Consider the following 19,188-nt stretch of genomic DNA (forward strand, 5'->3'; position numbering starts at 1 on the left):
CACACACACACACACACACACACACACACACAATTCCATTTTGGAAATGAAATCTTCATGAACTGATAATTGCTGGTTTATGATATTGTGTGTTATAGCTATGGTCCCTGACTCTGATCACCTGGCCTCTCATCATCTTCATCATCATTGCTGTGACCCGGAACCAGTTCCCTCCAGTAATAAAAGAAACATGTAAGTTAAAAAAAATGGCACCGACATAAAGTGCTTTGATCTAGGCCCATGTTTTATTAATGACATGTAGCTATAGTTTAATAACCCTTCACCACAAATGCATGTCTTTAAAAAAGACAAGTCTTACTATTAAACAATCAATTGCAAACAAGATGATGCTGTACAATCTAAATGAAAAGAGGAGATAACAGAATAAAGCTTTAACAACTCCTGGAAATGAGTCAAAGTCCTGACTATCCTAATTAGAATATAAGCTGCCCTGGCACTACCATAACAATTGTATCTTATATCTATATCTACAATGTATTTTCAGAGTATTTCAGTCCAGATGTTTTGGCTGCCATCTCTTTGAAAACATTAAAAACAGGTCATTAAATCTGTCTGATACGATCTTAAACTTTCTTTTCATTAAGAGTTAAGCAAAATGTGAAACTGGCAAATGAAAGGGATTGGCTAAAGTTGGCATAAACACAATATTGACTTGATATGGACAGCACTAGGTCATTCCAGATTCACAAACAAAGAAAATTAATGGAAAATTCAAATCAAACATAAATAGTCCTTTAAATCCAGCTGACTTAAAACCCACCTTTTATCTACAATAAATGTCTGTGTAAATTAAGGAGGATATGTTACATACATATACTTGTCTGCCTTTGTGTCAGCTTCTATCAGGGTGTAGAGGGGAGGGCCAATCACTTTAGAACCAGTTTCCCCAGGCCTTTCCGTGTAACTTAACAGCCCTGCCCTGTTCTGATATAGAAACTATTCAGTGCATATAAACAATAAGGCTGTCCCTGCCCTGCTAAGTGCTGTTTTTTGAGTTGTTTTGTATTGAACCCCACCCAAGACAGGCAACAAAACCATCCTCAGTGTCTGGTCAGACATAACCTACAGTGGCCTTGAGTCAGGTGGTATAGTTTTGCAAATTGCACTGCAAACACACTGTTTCTCACAGAACTATTACGTTCTATTAAGTCATTTCTTGTAAAATGATGAACTGTTGAAAAATATACGTAGACACCAAATCATAGGATTTTTATTGGCTATTGTTGGACAGTAGTAATTATCTTAAATGTTGAAAAACAATGACAGTGAAACATTTGCATTTCTATTTGCATTGACAGAGAAACATTTGCATTTCACTGTCTTCTCTCTGAACGTTTTATGAGGAGGTTTCAACATTGGGTCTGATGTAATTCAATTCTTTGAAGTTTGAATGTTTTGCAATGTTTTCCATGAATGCCGTTACTGAGCATAGTCAAACGTTGTTTGCTCAGTATTATTTCAGAGAAATGTTTTGTGTCAAGTTGATTTTCTGTCCGCTGTGTCAAGACATATTCCATTGTACAGTTCCGCTCTGGTATTTGGTATCTTGTAATTGGTGTAGGAAAGCAACTTGACAAACACATCTTCATTTCTCATTTTCTTTGTTAAAGCAATAGCTGAGATTGTTTACCAACAAATAGGGATGGGAACCACCAGAAACCTCCCGATACAATATCATCAATATTGTTCTAAAAAGAAACATTTCTCTGTTTGTTCATCTCACTTCAATTTCTTTGCTGCAAAATGGGATTGTCAGGCAGACAAACTGACCAACACATATTTAAAAAAAGATTGATACTTGATTTATTTCCCCACCCCTACCGACAAATAAGATATGAGTTATTCACTGGCAGTGATTCAGACAGTTGGAAATTAGCGGAGGCTCCTTATATGGTGATCAGAAATATCACTACAAGCCAACAACTTGTCAAACAGAGATGAAGAACTAATTGGGCCAATTCATAAAAACATTTTGTGCCAACACAAAGCACTAAAATATGAGAAACCATCCACTATAGAATGCAACTAATCAGTGTGTTTATGACGCATTACCATTTAGTTAATGATACGACATTGACCTGAGTGTCATATTTAGACTTGTGGCCTACCTGTAACTCAACTTCAAGTAGTTTCAATAAATTTGATGAATGAAGGATTTTGTTAGTACAAAATTAACAACACAGCCTCCTGGGATTTTGAAACAATTCTTAATGGAAGGGGTGTTTTCAAGCATCCACACTACAACATCAACTCTTTCATGTCTCCTCCAGGTTATGCAGGACCCCGGAACCTACCCAGCGCAGGCTTCTTCCCTTTCCTGCAGACCCTCATGTGCAACACAGACAGTACCTGTTACAACAAATCACGCCTGGTGGACCCAGCTGCAACCAAGTCACGTCTAAGATCTGCAAGGGATACAAGGTAGTTTATCAGTACATATTGTATATGATCTATTATCTGACCTATTCTGCTGTAGTTGTAATTTCAGTCAGTGTCACTGCATCTAAATCAATCAGCATAATGCTTTACAGAAACCTCCAGCCCAGCTACGCTCAATAGAAAAAAACACATTGAAAACCAACATTTGGCGAAATTGCATATAATTGATTGAGCATCTTTTAATTACGTCATCTGATCCATCTGATACTCTGAATGACAGGTCAAACCAAGTTCCAAAGAGTTCCCTGCTGGAAGACCTGTTTCAGGGGGCAGGGTTTTTCAACTTCCCTCTCCCCAACGACTCCAGGAATGATCCTGCAGCACTGGTTGAGGCCTTTAACAACATTTTTGGTATGTTATTCTGTTGTTCAGTGCCCAAATCCCATTTGTGTTTTCTCTAATTCTGGGTAAAATATTTAATTTTTGTGTGAAGGAGCCCCTTTTTAGACACATGTGATGGCACAAACAACTATTCAATGATATTTTGTAGCTATTTAGAAAGATAAACTAGCAACACTCTGTATATTGGGAAGAATACATACATTTTTAGTAGATTAAACATTATGAAAAAAATCTTACTGAAATTAAAAATGGAAAAATTTGCTTTCTTGCCGAGAGTAAAATGAGAAGATCGATAGCTAGCCTTTGGTAAGATTAAACAGATTAAACAAACAAGAAGTGTGTTTTATAGGTGCTGGTAAGAAGATTCAATTTAATTATTTAACCTAGGAAAGAAAGCAAAGCTAGCTGGTTTCCATCTACTACCAGTCTTGCTAAACTATGCTAAGCTATCTGTCTCCAGTCGCTACCCCGATTTTCCGACCAATCTTCTGCTCCATGGTCCCCTCACTCGCAAACAAGACCCCAAGGTATTTCATTTCCTTCACTTGGGGTAATGACTCATTCCCTAGCTGAAGAAGGCACTTCATTGGCTTTCTGCTGAGAACCATGGCCTCAGATTTAGAGGTGCTGATCCTCATTCCAGACGATTCCCACTCGGCTGCAAACTGATCCAGTGAGTGCTGAAATTCACAGACCGATGATGCAGCCGAGTCAGGACCACATCATCTGCAAAAAGCAGCGATGAGATCCCGAGCCCACCACACTTCAACCCCACACCCACCCCGACTACGCCTCTATATCCTTTCCATAAATATTGCGAACAGGATTGGTGACAAACCGCAGCCCTGGCATGGCCCAACTTTCACCTGGAACAAGTCCGACTTACTGCCGAGAACCCGGACACAGCTCTCGTTTTGGTCATACAGAGATTGGATGGCCCTGAGAAGGGACCCCCTCACCCCATACTCCCGCAGCACCTCCCACAGTGTCTCCTGGGGGACCCGGTCATACGCCTTCTCCAGATCCACAAAACACATATAGACCGGTTGGGCATACTCCCAGGCTCCCTCCAGGATCCTTGCGAGAGTGAAGATCTGATCCATTGTTCCAGTGTCAACCAAGACAGCCCCTCCACACCCAGAGCTTTCAGCATTTCTGGACGGATCTCATCAATCCCTGGGGCTTTGTCACTGTAAAGTTGTTTAACTACCTCAGTGACCTCCACCCGGGAAACTGACAACAATCACCCTTCATCCTCCAGCAAAACATACGGCCTCAGATCAGACGAAACGATTATAAAATCAATCAGTGATCTTTGGCCTAGGTTGCTCTGGCACCACGTACACTTATGAGCATCCCTATGTTCGAACATGGTGTTTGTTATAGACAATCCATAACTAGCACAGAAGTCCAACTGTAGCTGTGGGCTGCTGTTAGGGTCTCCTTACAGGAGCACACAGCTCCAGACAACACAGCCCTCAGGTTTATAGGGACACAAAACCTTTCCACCACAATAAGGTGATAGTTCCCTGAGAGGCAATTAAAGATATTTTCTAAAATGTTGAACTATTACTTTAATACTTCAACTAACACTTTATGGACTAAGTTGACAATTTGGTCCAAAAAATGTTTAGACATGTGTTTACTTAAGCCCATTTCATGGTTGTATTATAAGGTGACTGTGCTAATTGGCATAACTGTAACTGCTATATTCAGACAGTTTTTTAACAGTGTCTTCTTGTGTTACAGGTCCATCTTTCCAGGGAAGCTCTAATGTATCTCTCATGAACGCCTTGAATACCAGTCTTCTGGGAGATCAGGTGGGTGTTGATAAAATATAATGGGAGGAACACAGCTGCCGGGAAAAAGGATCAGCCTGGTTACTTATTCAAGTGCCACAGTATTCTGTGTAGGTCATTGTTAACAGCAGATTAGCCATTTATTCTCTGACAATTAAAGCCTTAAAGGAATACCTTAAAATATTGTATAAAAGTGAAATATTTCTTAAATCTATTTTCTCTTTTTTAAGCCACACTAAAGAAGGACATTAAGTTAAAGTAGTATTTGGAATTTGTCTAGCAGCCGTAGCCGATACAAATTCTGAAAGTAGAACAATTATGTTAGGATAAATGTTTATTCACGAATGGACAAAATCACTGGAGTTCTCTCAACGTTTGTTATTTGCTCGGCCCTCAGGGATGCATCCTGTGCTCTTTGCAAGGTCAGCTTTCACATTAAAGACAGAAATCCTAAAGCAGCAGTTTGGATGCAAATGGTTTAACAAAGAAACTGAAGCAAAACAGTTCTAAGCATTATTTTGTAATTTAATTTGATCACTCCAGGAAGTATTCAAGCCTCTCATCAATGCACTCTAAAGTGACAACGCCAACAGTGATACGAGATAAAATAAAAATCAGTACTTTAAACTATTGACATATACTATTTCAAAAGTGAACACTGACATCACTGTGGTATATGGAAGGTTCCATATTTGACCATGTGTAGATATGACACAGTTGACAGTTGATATTGGAACTCTGAAAAATGTGATTTGTAGGTACATTGACTATTTGTGTTCCAATCTAATATTATTGTATGAATTTACCTTTTGAATGAATACCTTAATTTATTGCATAATTGTTATAATCTCAATGTAGGAGACCATAAACAAAATGCTGGAGTCAGTGAACCTGTTGAAGAGAGCCATCTGCACCATGACACTGCCCATGATGAACACAACCTCACCCAACCCCCTCTGCTATGCTGTGGTCACTTTCTGCAGGTCTAACAACACTGTGTTTGAAGTCTCGCTCAGCACACTCAACCAGGTGTGTGTTTGGGGTTTGCTTGCGTACTTACCGTGTGTGGATTTGTGCCTGTATCTGTCAGCTTGTTGTTATCTGCACAGCGGAATATATACAGTATATATTAAACACAAAACTGGTGCAGTTTTATTTGTTTTGTTGACTCTGAAATCTCATCTGGTTGTCAGATACTGAAAGAGCTGATGCTGGAAAAACCAGATAAGATGATGACGGTGGCTGAGGCAGCGGTGGCTGCTTTCAATCAGCTGCAAAGTCAGACCTCACTGTGGGAAAGCCTTCTTGCCATTCCCCAGCTCTCCTCCTCTGGTTCCGTTGACCAGGTGCTGGACACCGCAGGGGCCCTACTGACCAACATACAGGGGTAAAGCACTTTCATAATGCAGCAATGCAAAATTAAGGAAGGGCAGCTGTATGAAGGTGACATATTTATTTAGTAAGTTTAGAAAAATAATTGTAAAGGAAGGAAATATGGATCGACCAGTACCGATTATTAGTAGCTAATGTAACAGATATGCATTTACAGTGGAAATCTTTAAAATCAAAATTAAGATTTTTAAATGTTCAACTCAATGTTTAAACTCCAACACACACTTTTTTAAAATGCTTTAAGCAATTATTTAAAATTAGACACTTTCAACATAACACACAGTTAAAGATAGATAGATAAAAACAGTTAAAAATATTTTTGTTATGGGCGGGACATTAAGGCAGACTCAGTGTTGAGTGAAACTGAAGCCGAGCGACAGACAGACTGTAGCTGTAGCGGAGCCAGAGTAACACACTTTAATGAATTAACTTTATTGGTTATCAGGCAAATAAAACGGCAATACAGATCATATGCAAACTGCCAAAAAACAACACAATAATCGGTCTATCCCTAGAAGGAAATAGTTTAAGTATGCTGTGTTATTCAGACTATTTAATAAGCACAGTGGCCCATTGTCTGTCAGTGCTATGCTGGAGTCTTGAACTGACGGACAAAAGTTTTTCCATTACACATTCAACATTTTTGACGAAGAAACACATATGCTTCTGGCAGATTTGGCATAAATAGGTTTTAGTTTAGAAATACAGAACTGAGGTACAATAAAATATAAGCCTAGTGACTTCAATATAGTGTATTTAGAAATACACTATTGGTATATATAGTCTTCGGTCTTGCTCTGTTTGCAATCTGCAACACCTGAGACTCAAAGGTCCTGTGGCATGGTACTTTTCGGAGGCTTTTATATAGGCCTTAGTGGTCCCCTAATACCATATCTGAAGTCTCTTTCCCGAAATTCATCCTTGGTGCAGAATTACCCTCCCAAAAGCCAGTCCCACAATGAGCTTTCCTTAGGATGTGCCATTTCTGAGTCTGTAGCTATTGAGGAGGAGTTGGGTGGCAAGGTGGAGATTGGGGGTGTGGCCTTGACCAGCTGCCACTTTGCTTGTTTGAAATCAATGATGTCTCTCTCTCATGGGCGGGCAAAATTCTCTGGGCGGGCAAAGCAGAGAAAGGCGAGGCAACCTTGCCCCTTTTGGGGGATTCCCTATTGGCCCATCTAAGATTTTCATATTCGGCGGAGCAGGATACCCAGGGCTTGGTTTACACCTATCGCCATTTTAAACAACGTGGGGACCATACGCAGGCTGGGGGAACGCATAATAGTTTTTAAAAAACTCATAAAGAGAAAAATTCATGCCATGGGACCTTTAAGGAACAGGGTAAAGGGTGTTTGTGTTTGACCAATCGTTAGCTCTGTTTAGTGTTTGGTAAAGGTTATATCTTGCTTTGAGCGTTAAATGTTTTACCCCCATGGTCTCTCTAGTGCTATGCACGTCATTCAGAGCAATTTCCCTGAAGCCAGTGCCTCACTTTCCATTGTGCATCCACTCCTTGCTGGAGGCATCAACATGATCCACTATGCTCAAAACTGGCCTGGCAAAGGTAACTTGCGATCAGCTATATATATCTTTATATTTCATTATCATGTCTTAAAATGCTGAATCACAATGACACACACAAGTCACCTTTGACATAAAACCACCAGAGAAAGGTTGTCAGTCTGGTTTTGTGCTGATACGCCAAAATCTGATTTGGTTCTGTTTAGATGTGTCCATTACCCTTGGCGAGGTTGTGACGTTGCCAAATAACTCACTGAGTGAAATGGTAACAGGTGTTCTACAAGAAATGAAAATCCCACTGCATAAGGTATGTGTTGACTTGATTGAGACATAGACATAACACTGCATACCTTTCTTCAGCTCTGTCTTCAAGGTTGCCAAACTGGTTTTAACCCACTCGGCCACATTTTAGCCTCAGTTAGATAAGATGTAGAAATTGAAGCGTGAAAGTCGTGTTGGACAAGTCAAGAATATTTGTTGTTGTGTTCATGTTTTCAATGTCTTTTACATCACTTTATTGCCAAGAGCTGAGGAAGAATGGCACTAATACTCTCATCCCTGTATGCTAAATATGAAACTACAGCCAGCAGCCTGTAAGCCTGGCTCTGTTTAAAAGTGACAATACCCACCATCCCGGATTTTGTGTGCCAGGCTAAATTAGCTGCTTTCCCCTGTTTCTTGTCTTAATGCTAAACTAAGCTAAAATAATAAGCTTCATATTTAATGAAATAAAATTTCCATAAATGAGTCACCACTTAAGAGTTTGGCCCTGGTTTTATTATATTTACTGCTATTATCTTCCCTTCTCTAGGCTATCGGCCTGACATTGGACAGAGACATGGTGTATTTGTACTTGTGTAACAAGAGCAGTAACCCACTGTGGCTAAAAGCAGCATGTGGTACAGGCACCGTGGACATGCTTCTGGGCTGGATCAGCCCTGAAAAGGTGGCAAAGCAGGTAGGTTAGAAATATGGCTGTACGGTTGGTTATGGCCAAAATGATAATCACGATTATTTTGATCATAATTGAGATCACGATTAGTTATCACGGTTATTTGTTGATTTTAACCAAAACAAATTTTATAGTCACATAGGCTATTTTTAACTGCTTTTACACCCATATTGTGCAACATTCCTCTTATGTTGAAGTTGTATGTTATACATACATACATCTGCAACACCTATAAATAAAATTATCTGAAATAAATAGCCTAGAATATATTTAAAAAAAAAACTATCTCTGAAAAAGCTCCTTCATTTGTTTTTAACAATAACTGATTAAAAGAGCAAGGGAGAGAGAGGGCGATGGACATATGCTACTCACAGAGTGACAGGTGACTCATATTAAATGGGTGCAGCACGGGTCGAATAGTTGAACACGTCCAGCAGGCTCCGTATCACACGCTATTACTCTACGTACTGAAGTTAGTTGCATTCAATAAATTCTGTGTTTTTTTTGCCGTGACCGCCGCAATAGCAGACTTACCAGCGGAAACAGTGGTACAAATACAGGTTTTCCTCTCATGTTTAACAATATACAGCTGTGTTAATAACAATTAAAACTGTGGACAAATGTCAGAAGTGTGGACCGGCGCTGAGTCTCTTCATGTTGCTGGGAGCTGTTTGTGAGTTAATAGGGGCTACGCGGAGAGGAAGAGGAGAGAGAGTAGAACAACCTTGAGAGTAGACAACATTGAGAGTAAACAACATTGCTCCGTTTGTGGAGAAGCAGCGGATGCAAAGACGTCAGGTGCACCGGTGCGACCTAGGAAAAATCTTACTTGCACCCTAGAGCCCTGTGAGCTAACAGACACTAACTAGCACTGGTCACTGCTGTTGTCTGAAAAACAACAAAGTCGGGACCAAATGTTGCATTACTAGTAAACTGGTAAACCTTTTGACCGACGTATGACTGCTATCTCTTGAATTTTCCTCGCGTTACTCTGTCCTTTGTGACTGTCTCCATCTAGAAAATAAGCTGCGCGGTGCAGGGAACAACTCTGACTGGCACATGATCAGACAGTGGTTTACGGAGCGGTAGATTGGCTTTGCAAAAAAAAAAACGGAGCGTACTATGAATGGAAAGATGCATTTAAAATATTACTTGATCCCGCAAATTTCATTGTGGAAAGCCAAAATCGTGATCGTGATTTAAAATTTGATTAATTGTGCAGCCCTAATGTGAACGTTCCCATCAGATATGAGACAACTACTTGATGTGTTTGGCTGGCATTTGTCTTACTGTCTCACTCTTACTATCTTGTGTTTCTTGTCTGTGCTCTTCTGTCCTTGCCCTTAATTTGCAATCTCAAGTGCCACCTTCACTTCTGATTAGATCCATAGAGTACCAGCTAATTAGTCTAAGGCCGCGAAAAGCTGTTGGCCATAGCAACAAACAACTGCAACTGCCAGGTCGCACCTGGGGAGCAGAAACCTCAAAGAGCATCAAATTACCAATTCCCAATCAGAAGCTGTTAGCTAACACTGTCATCACTGTGTACTCGCTCAGTAAGCCGTGCAATAATCAGCAATCTAATGCTGGCATATTAGAAACAGCTTTACTGCCAAGTAGCTGTTCACATACAAATAATGTGTCCTGGTACTTTGCTGTATCACAATAAACATAGTACAAGAAAATACAAGATAAATGTAAATTACTGGAACAGTCAAAAGAACATGAATACAATTTAAAATATACAATAAAAATATGGAAAAATAGTGTAAGTAATATGTATAATACATTTCTTTTAAAAATGATAGAGCTGTATATTCAGTAACAATATAGCATTTACGTACAAGTATTTGTATTTGTATTTTTATTTATAAAGGACAACACACGTTAATCAACATTTCTGTAAATGTGCCAGTGTTAGACAGTGTTGGCCAGATGATTCCAGACCATGGTGGGAAGAAGCAACACAATATCATAATACTTAACATGTTACTTTTTTTTCAGATACGATTTGCCCTCTAAAGGGTTGCTATTGTGTTCTCCCTTGCGCATATGCAGTTGTAGGGCTATGTTTATGCTCATAGAATCAATTTAGTGTCACGGCGCATATGTGCCAGCTAAAACGTTTTTAACTTTCAAAATATAACTCAGTATACCTTCTTGTCCCATAAATTAACTATATTATCCTCAGGCTCTCCTGGTATGGAGTAAGCACGTTGCTCCGAGTGATGTGTCCTTTGCCAAAGGGCTGCTGCATAGTCTGATGGGAGGTTCATCCCCAGGAGGACAGGGAGGCTCTAACTTCACGAGGACCCGGCGTAGCGTGGATACTCCACCACAAAACATTGACGAGGAGCTGTAAGTAGTATACAGTACATTGCCAATCAGCTATAAAGCATATCCATCGGAGATTTATTTTAAAAGTACTGTATATTAGAAAGCAGGATTATATGTTTGTTCAGAAACAACAGAGTTGGCAAAAAAAAAAAAGTTTCGTATTGTATTCTTTTGCACCAGCTAATGGTCACACAATACTATCAAAATGGGAATTTATAAATTACTGTACATGGAAGAAACATTATCTTATTATCTCCTTCTGGGAAATCATTTGGTAATATTTAATAGATGACATTTTGGGATGTTAAAAGCTATTTTTATACTGATCCATTAACATGTTTTACAATTTGTTGCAGCCCATTCAATCGTTTTTGTTTAATACATCATACTCATACAAAGAACAAAATGGAAACCATCTTGTTTTTTTTTGTTATTCTTATTGCACACATCAGGCTAAATATCGGAGACCTGTAAACCAAGTCAAGTGTCCACTGTTATTTGAATAGTTTTTACTTTATCTTAAATCTGGCCGTGTGCTTTGGCAGCTTTTTGGGTGTCGGTCAAGTGGTGATGGAGATTATAAAAATGGTGCCAGAGCTGGATATGGTTGTCCAGAGTGTCCTCAGAACTGGCTTTCAGTCCATGAAATCAGCAACAGTGGCCCTTGATACTGTAGAAGGTAAGACTCCAAAACATCCTGCTCACATTGAAGCCTCAGTGAACTAACACATATGCCTGATGATTTTGGTGTCAGCCTTCAAAATGAAAGAGCAAAAGCAGAGAGACTGAATCTAAAAGTCAACGCATTCCCAGACATATTGTGTTCAGTGTATGACTAGAAAGTATGTAAGTATAACTATTGCACACTGTACACTATTGTTTTCTCGATCTAGAGCACCAGCATGTGTACTATATAACCCAAAGGTGAATGGAACAAGTTCCACCCTTTCTCAGGGGACTTATGAAAGATGTTGAACCAAAGTAGAACTAAAGGAGTTACCATGCGGGAAATGGATACACACACAAATAGGGAAATTAGAAACCACATGGATTTTATTATACAACAGAGATTGTGTGAGAAGTGGGTGACTTAACAGTGATCAAAGGTGGATTTATTTTTTTAACTGTGTTGAAAATGTAATTTTGTTTTATAGCCTATCACTGAATATGACTGTGGACAACTGATCTGGCTTTGTCTTTGCTGAATGATTGTTGTTTACGCTCTCCCTGGTTTGCAGGAATGATGGCCAATGTCCTTAAAGATGCAGATAAACTTCAAATGACTTATCTAACATTGCTGACAAACCAGTCTGGGGCAAGCGTTTGGATTAGTCATGTCCTGGACAGCGTGATGGAAGTTATTAAAAAGGTATGTTTTTAGTATTTCAATTGGCCATAAGCTTTTGGCTATTTATCTTTTGAATAGCAATTATGTTACTTTTATGTAGTTTTAGGCATCACAGTTTAATTATAGCTTAGTTGCCAGTGTCATTGCTTAGCTGGGGGTAGGCAGCACGTTTGGGCAACTGCACAAGTAATCAGACGGTTTGAAGACAGCAAGAGACAGTTTTTTCACCCTCTCGCACTAAGTATAGTTGTGCGTGCATTTACAGTGTAAATGATTATTATTTTAGCTTGGTTTAAAGCCCAGCCTGATTGTTTGACTGCTACTGAACAGTGGCTTTGTATTGAACAACTGCCAGTATTGCCACAGTCACATGTCTCAAATATGAGATTGGTGTAAATTGTTGTAATCCAACTTTTACTTTTAACTATAGCTGGCCCACTTGTATGTATTTTTTTCCAAGAACACAAGCAGACAAGCATTGTTCAAATTCAGGAAGCTTTATCATGAAACTATGTTCAAGAAGCTAGTCTGTCATATGTAATACATTGACTTCAAGGGATGACATGTTTGAGGTTTCTGATTAATAGTATGGAAAACAATTAAGGCAGTAAACACTCAACAGTTGGTGCTTTTTACCTCTATTTTACTAGATTCTGTCAACTGAGTCTTTAACATGTGAGGGTCTCTTGGGTCCCTTTGAGTGGCTCTTAAACACAGAGAGCATAAAGATCGAGGTGTGGAGATCAGTGGTTTGTCAGAACAGCTCCGCTCTACAGCAAGCGATACTAATGGACTGGCTGCCGTTGGTTCAGAAGGTAAAAGTTACTTAAGTGCATTTGTAAAGTTTCATTCCAAAGTGATATGCTGCCTGACATTCATTTATTATGTGAAAGACATACATCATTTTTTTTTTAACCCTCCTCCAACGTGATACTTTTCTTTGTTATTTCATGGGTATTTGATTTTGGAACAAATTTCTTTGGTTTAGGGTTGGATTGTGCTGTATTGTATACTTTACAGAATATATTTAATCAGTCAATACTAAAGTCTTGTAGCAAAAGATCCTCTAAAATGGTGTCCTATGTCGAAACATGATTCATATTTAACGTTATAGAAAAACACTTAAGATTTAGATATTTCATAATTTGTTTCAGGCACAAGAAGTGTACACTGCTCTCACAGACCGAGAAGACTACAACGTGACACTCCCCATGATTCTCTCTGAGTGGCACAAACTGTACAATAACAGTATGCAGGTTGCCGGGCTTTCATACAGCCTGGCAAAAGAGCTAGGTGGAGAAAATTGGATGAACTGGATGCCAGACAACAGCAGTCAAGATGTTACTGAAACTCTTCAACAAAGGTTTTGAGAAAGAATTGATTGTACACCTGTAGGGTTTCCATGCAGAGCATTACCGTTCTCTGCATATCTGCTTTAACATGTGATAATGAAAACATGATGCAACAAATATTGCTTGTACAATCGTACAATTAAAACTCACAACATCACATAATGTCTTTAATTTAAAAGATTTTGGGCCCAGGCCCAACAACATTTTTTTTCTTTCAGTGAAGACATTTGATTTACTTTGGACTAGGTCATTTCAGTTGATTGGGCAAATTTTGTTTTTAAACAGGAGGACACATTTTCCACCATGATGTGTTTTAGATCATGTGCACAATGTTTCATTTCATGCTGTCGGCTATCATTTCATTGTCTTAACAGTGTTGTGCTCCGCTTTACTTGTAGTGTTTCCTTGTTCATGGTGAATTTTGGAGAAAAGATTGAGAAGAGTCAGCTGTGGCCAGAGGTAAAGGACTATTTCCACATGGTTTTCTGGATTTTAAACTACAGCCCTAATGTCACGACTCAGCCAGCAAACTGTGAGTGCCATTTCTTCTCTTTCCTTTCTTTTGCTAGCAAATGCATAAATTGAAGGCAATCCAGGGGCAAATGAGTCCTAAAAGAGTTTTCAGTTTTCAGATTCATAATTTTCTATTATTATCAACATGTAATCCAATCTAGTAGTAAGACATAAAGACTAATATACACATATATTTCCATGTGCCAAGGTGTATTTAATTAGCATATTGTTTTCCTTTATTGTCTTATTCTCTATAAGAGCTTATTAGCACAAGCATTACCCAGACAAAAAGAACTTTCTAATATTGTGTTTATGGAAGAAAACCTTTTTCTGTGAAGTTTTGTATTTATATTTATATACAGCAATTTCAAAATATCTATTGGAAGTTTACATTGTGAATTGATATATTTCCAGTAAACCATGACCAACAAAAATATGTTGCAAATTTTGTTTTATCCGTGATTAATAGAAGATGTCACTGGGCCGCTACAATGAAGCTCAATAAAAGATTTGTATGTTATTTTACATAGAATAAACATGTATGTATGTATGTATGTATGTCTGTATGTCTGTATGTATGTAACATGTTTACCTTCCACTTTAGGTTCTATTAACATCAACGACTCAGCCATTCATTGTGATACTGGTTTGAAATGGCCACAGTTTGTTCAAGTGATGACTCAGGCTCTGATGTCACCCAACCAAGAATTCCTGGTGAAGTAAGTGCATGTACTTGTTAGTTTTAATAAATGATGTCTTTTTAAATGTGGAGACAATGCCTGTGTTTTAAATGCTCCGGAATTGAGATCTCTGAGGATGTTGACTTATTAAAACAACTATTTGAATGAGATGATGATATATCATTACGATGACATGATCGATACCATTCTCAGATCTGTTATACATGAAGTTGTAGCTAGCAGCCGGTTAGTTTAGCCTCCGCCTACCAGCAACTTTTAAGTCGTGTGGAAGTATTTCTGGGTTGCCTGGCAAACTCAAGGTGATGGCAAAACTCCAGGAAGTCATTGAACCCAGCTAATAAATAGTTTGAAAGTAATCCCCCTTAAAAAAAACACAAATTGCCATTTTACACTTTGGCTTCTGTACGGATTAAACAAAAGAGATGTAATGTGTTAATTAGTGAGTTTAAGATGCACTGAACAGAGCCTGGCTAGCTGTTTCCCCATGTTTTGGTCTTTGTGCTAAACTAAGCTAACCAACTACTGGCTGCCCCTTAATATTAGTAATTGATTCACTGCTGTGAGGGTGGTATCTTTATGTTAGTCTAACAAACAAAATACCAAGTCTATTTAATATTAATATTTAATATTTAGTATTTTAATGTAATTTTATTTAAATTAATTTAATGATATGGTTGAGATGAAGTGATTGCTATTGTTAGTGATGTACAATGTGATTAAGCAGGCAGCCTCTTTGCACAAATGCAGAATTCAGCATACTATAGTACGGGCAGAGTTCCAACACCAGAAGAAGTGTTATTTTTTTTTGTTACTGTTTTAACCACATTACTCATACCAATTTCTAAAATTCTCACATGTTCTCTGTCTTCTCTTTTCTTTCTTTTTTCTCAACCTCTGTAGTTGTCTCAAAGGATCTGTGCATCTGTTGCAGCATGTGTTAGGTGACACTTATAAAGAAATGGCAGCATCATTTTTGAAACAAGAAATGAAAGGTGGAGATGCGCTCTCTGCCTACCTGATAAACCTGTTACAGTACCTGGATGGCTTTGTCAAAACAATCTCCATGCTTCCTGACCAAAACATTGCTAATCCTGATGTAATGATTCCCCTCATTGGTAACCTGTTAGAGTCGGCAGGTCTGAAACCACTGCTGCCCCTGCTCCTCGGCAATGGCCCCCTTAATGCCTCCGCAGTGCTCGATGTTGCCTTACAGATTGGCAGGCTCAACCAAGGCATTTCTACCTTCAATGAGAAAGACCCAACGATGCTTGAACTGGAAAAGTTGATTATGCAGTTTCTCTCCTTAGAGGGTAACCTCACCATGTCTCTCTCCCACATCATGGGACAGACTATGCTTAACTATTCAGTCTACCTCCGCCCTGACGATGTGGCCCGTCTCAGAGAAGCCATTCAGCCTTTCACCAATCAGACCTCAACAGGAGTTATAGAAGCCATCCTCAGTGCCATGGAGCTACTAAAGACAGTGATGGATTCTCCAAATGGTGATCCAACTAAAATCATTCTTGGGTACATACACCAGCTTCAGGAGTTTGTGATGTCTCTGTATAGACTGCAGAGAATCCAATATTTTCCGTTACCAAGTGGGCAGCTTAGCGCAGCACAAATTACTGACCTCCACCTGCTTTCCAAGGACTTTCTCAACCTTCTCACCCCAGAGAGCCTTCAGAACCTGTCTCAGGCTGGACCAGATGCTGCCCAGAACATTGTTGCACAGAAGCTTGTAGCATTCCTACCACCTGAGGTCCAACAGGAAACTGCTCGCTTTCTCCAGGATTTCAAAGCTTTTCAGTATGAGATGACAAAATGTACAGCAGGCCAAAACTGTTTGGCTGGAGTCTCAGAAATCTTCACACTTCTGGAACAGATATTAGACATGACACTCTCAGCCAATGGTAATGTCAGCATCAGCATATCTTCAACCAGCTCAGTTTTGAAGGGACAGGAGTCTGAGGAAATTGTATCCATGTTCTTCCCACTCCTTCTGTCCTCTACTGATGCTGCAAATGTGAAAACATTTAACCAGACTCTTCATTTCATCAGATTGATTTTGGCTACACCAAATGTTACTGTGTCTGATGTCCAGAATGCTCTGCAACAGTCAAACCTAACCCTTGGGGAGCTGAACAACATTATTGCACTAGCTGGAGTTGCCAACATAAACGACATGATTGTAAATATCATGGAGATTATCAGTTATCGCCAGTGTTTCGAACCACAGCATAACCAGATGGTGACAGCCCAGTGTGTTGTTGGACTGATAAATGGTGTCAGCAGATTTCTGACACACCTACCTGCTCTCCGTAATGAAACAGCCATCCTCTCTCTCATCCCGTTAATCATCAATAACACATTCAGTGAAGTCAGCCAAGTTAACTTCAGCTCCGATGCTAGGATGGCTGTCTCACACACCCTGAAAAGCATCCTGGCCAACATCAAGACAAACCTCCAGCTGAACCACCTTTACACTCCAGAGATCATGAATGAAATCAGAGTGGTAGAGGGTTTGATACAACTGGTCGCCAACACAGAGCCATTTAACAATTTGAACACCTCCTTGCTGATGAACCCCATGTATGCTCAGAGAGTATATCTGGAGATTATGGAATGGTACTTGAAAAGGCTGGAAAATATCACAAGCACAAGCGCAGTCTCAGAGCTCCTTCATCCCTTTTACTACCTCACACAAATGCAAGTTGCATTACAGCTGGCACAGGTGAATTTCTCTGTGTTTGTCAGTGAGCAGGTCGGGACCCTGATAAACAACCTCCAGTACCCAATAGATGGTGCAGGTGTAAGCAAAATTGGCCAAACAACAGTTGAGATTATCCGGCATCTATTTGAATTCATGAAGGTCAACCTAGAAGCTCAGAATAACATCCCAGGTTCAGAGCCGTTGTTCAATACAACCATTCTGCAGGTCACTGAGGTCCAAATTAAGCTATACCTTGATCTTATACAGAATTGGATAAAACAACCCAATGTCCCGTCAGTCCTCAGTAGTATGTTTAAATGGGGAGACCCCTCCATAAATGTCTCCACCCCTGTGACAAACCTCCAGCAGCTGCTTGAGACAACAGTTCATTTTCTCAGTAATGATCAACAGGCCTATATCTCAATCATTACCAATATCACCATGTCTTTGAGCAAAGCCCTAATGGTGGCAGAGCAACCAGGTGGCCTAGAGAGTGACCACTTCTTAGCCATTATTTTGGAAGCAGTCCAAAGTGCTATGCAGATCCCGACTGCAGCCATGGGCCCCCTACCACTCTATGTACAGCAGAACATCCTGGAAATTATGCAGGACTCTCTTAAGCTCATTGTCCAACCAGACACAAGTTTTCCCTCATCACTTAACATCTCCCTCCTCATCCTCAAGAGGTCTGAGAGTGTCATCCAACAGATGTTACCAGACACGTTCGCTGCATACCTGCTTTCCGGACTCAAGGTAGCAACAACATATTTTGAGAGCATCTCCGCAGCTGGTGGACCAGACAGCTGGAATCAGTTGTGAGTGATGCTGCTATTTTCCTAATACTTCAACAAAACAAATGACAATATTTCCATAATGTTATGTAATGCAGTATAATAGTTTGTTTCCACTGCTCCCAACCAACCAAACAAATCAATTTATTACAAGTTTAATTATGCATATTTTCTAGGTCAGTTGTACTGCCCTACAAACTAGTTTATGGAAATGAATTGCATTCATTTTGCATGTCAGAAAAATACTACTTTACAAGATTTGAATGTGACGTGATGACCTTTTGATTCAGATCTGAAATATTGATGCTTTTGTTTCTTAAGGATTGTGGATGAGATGAAAACAATTCAGAGCCTCCTGCCATCAAACAGCACAGCCCAGTCCTACGTCTCCATCCTCATTAACATCACTCACTTCATCTTGGAGTCTGGCCAAGGCAAGTCAGCTTCTTAGTGTCCCTGTGGGTAGAAGATGTTGAATCCTGATGAACACTGATGTAGTGGAGGTCGCATTGTGCACTTCATTATTCAAGAGTTGAATTCAGACAGCCTAAAAGAGCTTTGGATAAAAGTAGCACAACGTTTCTGTTGTCCTTTGTAAGAATAAGTCGCTACACTCCAAGTTTAACACGGAAGACTATGTTTGTATGTTTGACATTTAAATATAATATTCAGTATTATATATAGTAGTATAATAATAAATATTTGTTGTGATTTCAGGAAACATGAGTCTCTGGGCAGGTTTTCAGAGTGCATCAGTAGAGAATTTGCAGATAATCTTTGGCCAGGTAAGGCTTTAAACATTGTCACATGCGTGTATTAAAAGTTCATTTAGTTTTTCTCATTTTAATGAAGTTTGGTGTGAATTAGTTTGGAAACATTTGAAACGTTAGCAACTTAAACATTAAAAATAATACCCTGATGAAACATTGCAATGCCATCTCTGTTGCTACTGAAATGTTTTGCCAAC

General features: G+C 39.4%; 1 protein-coding gene across 1 annotated transcript in view; it reads left to right on the forward strand.

Annotated features, from left to right (window-relative positions):
• Positions 1–19,188, forward strand: part of abca12 (ATP-binding cassette, sub-family A (ABC1), member 12) — a 65,716-nt gene that overhangs the window by 2,472 nt on the left and 44,056 nt on the right. The window contains exons 3-21 of the mRNA XM_034885265.1: positions 99–192; positions 2,292–2,442; positions 2,681–2,811; positions 4,552–4,622; positions 5,460–5,630; positions 5,795–5,988; positions 7,439–7,557; positions 7,721–7,821; positions 8,326–8,472; positions 10,658–10,824; positions 11,349–11,482; positions 12,042–12,172; positions 12,802–12,966; positions 13,306–13,514; positions 13,902–14,035; positions 14,621–14,735; positions 15,618–18,245; positions 18,543–18,655; positions 18,939–19,006. Coding sequence (XP_034741156.1) covers positions 99–192; positions 2,292–2,442; positions 2,681–2,811; positions 4,552–4,622; positions 5,460–5,630; positions 5,795–5,988; positions 7,439–7,557; positions 7,721–7,821; positions 8,326–8,472; positions 10,658–10,824; positions 11,349–11,482; positions 12,042–12,172; positions 12,802–12,966; positions 13,306–13,514; positions 13,902–14,035; positions 14,621–14,735; positions 15,618–18,245; positions 18,543–18,655; positions 18,939–19,006 — 5,043 coding nt within the window. The remainder of the gene's footprint in view (positions 1–98; positions 193–2,291; positions 2,443–2,680; positions 2,812–4,551; positions 4,623–5,459; positions 5,631–5,794; positions 5,989–7,438; positions 7,558–7,720; positions 7,822–8,325; positions 8,473–10,657; positions 10,825–11,348; positions 11,483–12,041; positions 12,173–12,801; positions 12,967–13,305; positions 13,515–13,901; positions 14,036–14,620; positions 14,736–15,617; positions 18,246–18,542; positions 18,656–18,938; positions 19,007–19,188) is intronic.

The sequence above is a fragment of the Etheostoma cragini genome, chromosome 11 (assembly GCF_013103735.1).
Source record: "Etheostoma cragini isolate CJK2018 chromosome 11, CSU_Ecrag_1.0, whole genome shotgun sequence".
Taxonomy (NCBI): Eukaryota; Metazoa; Chordata; class Actinopteri; order Perciformes; family Percidae; genus Etheostoma; species Etheostoma cragini.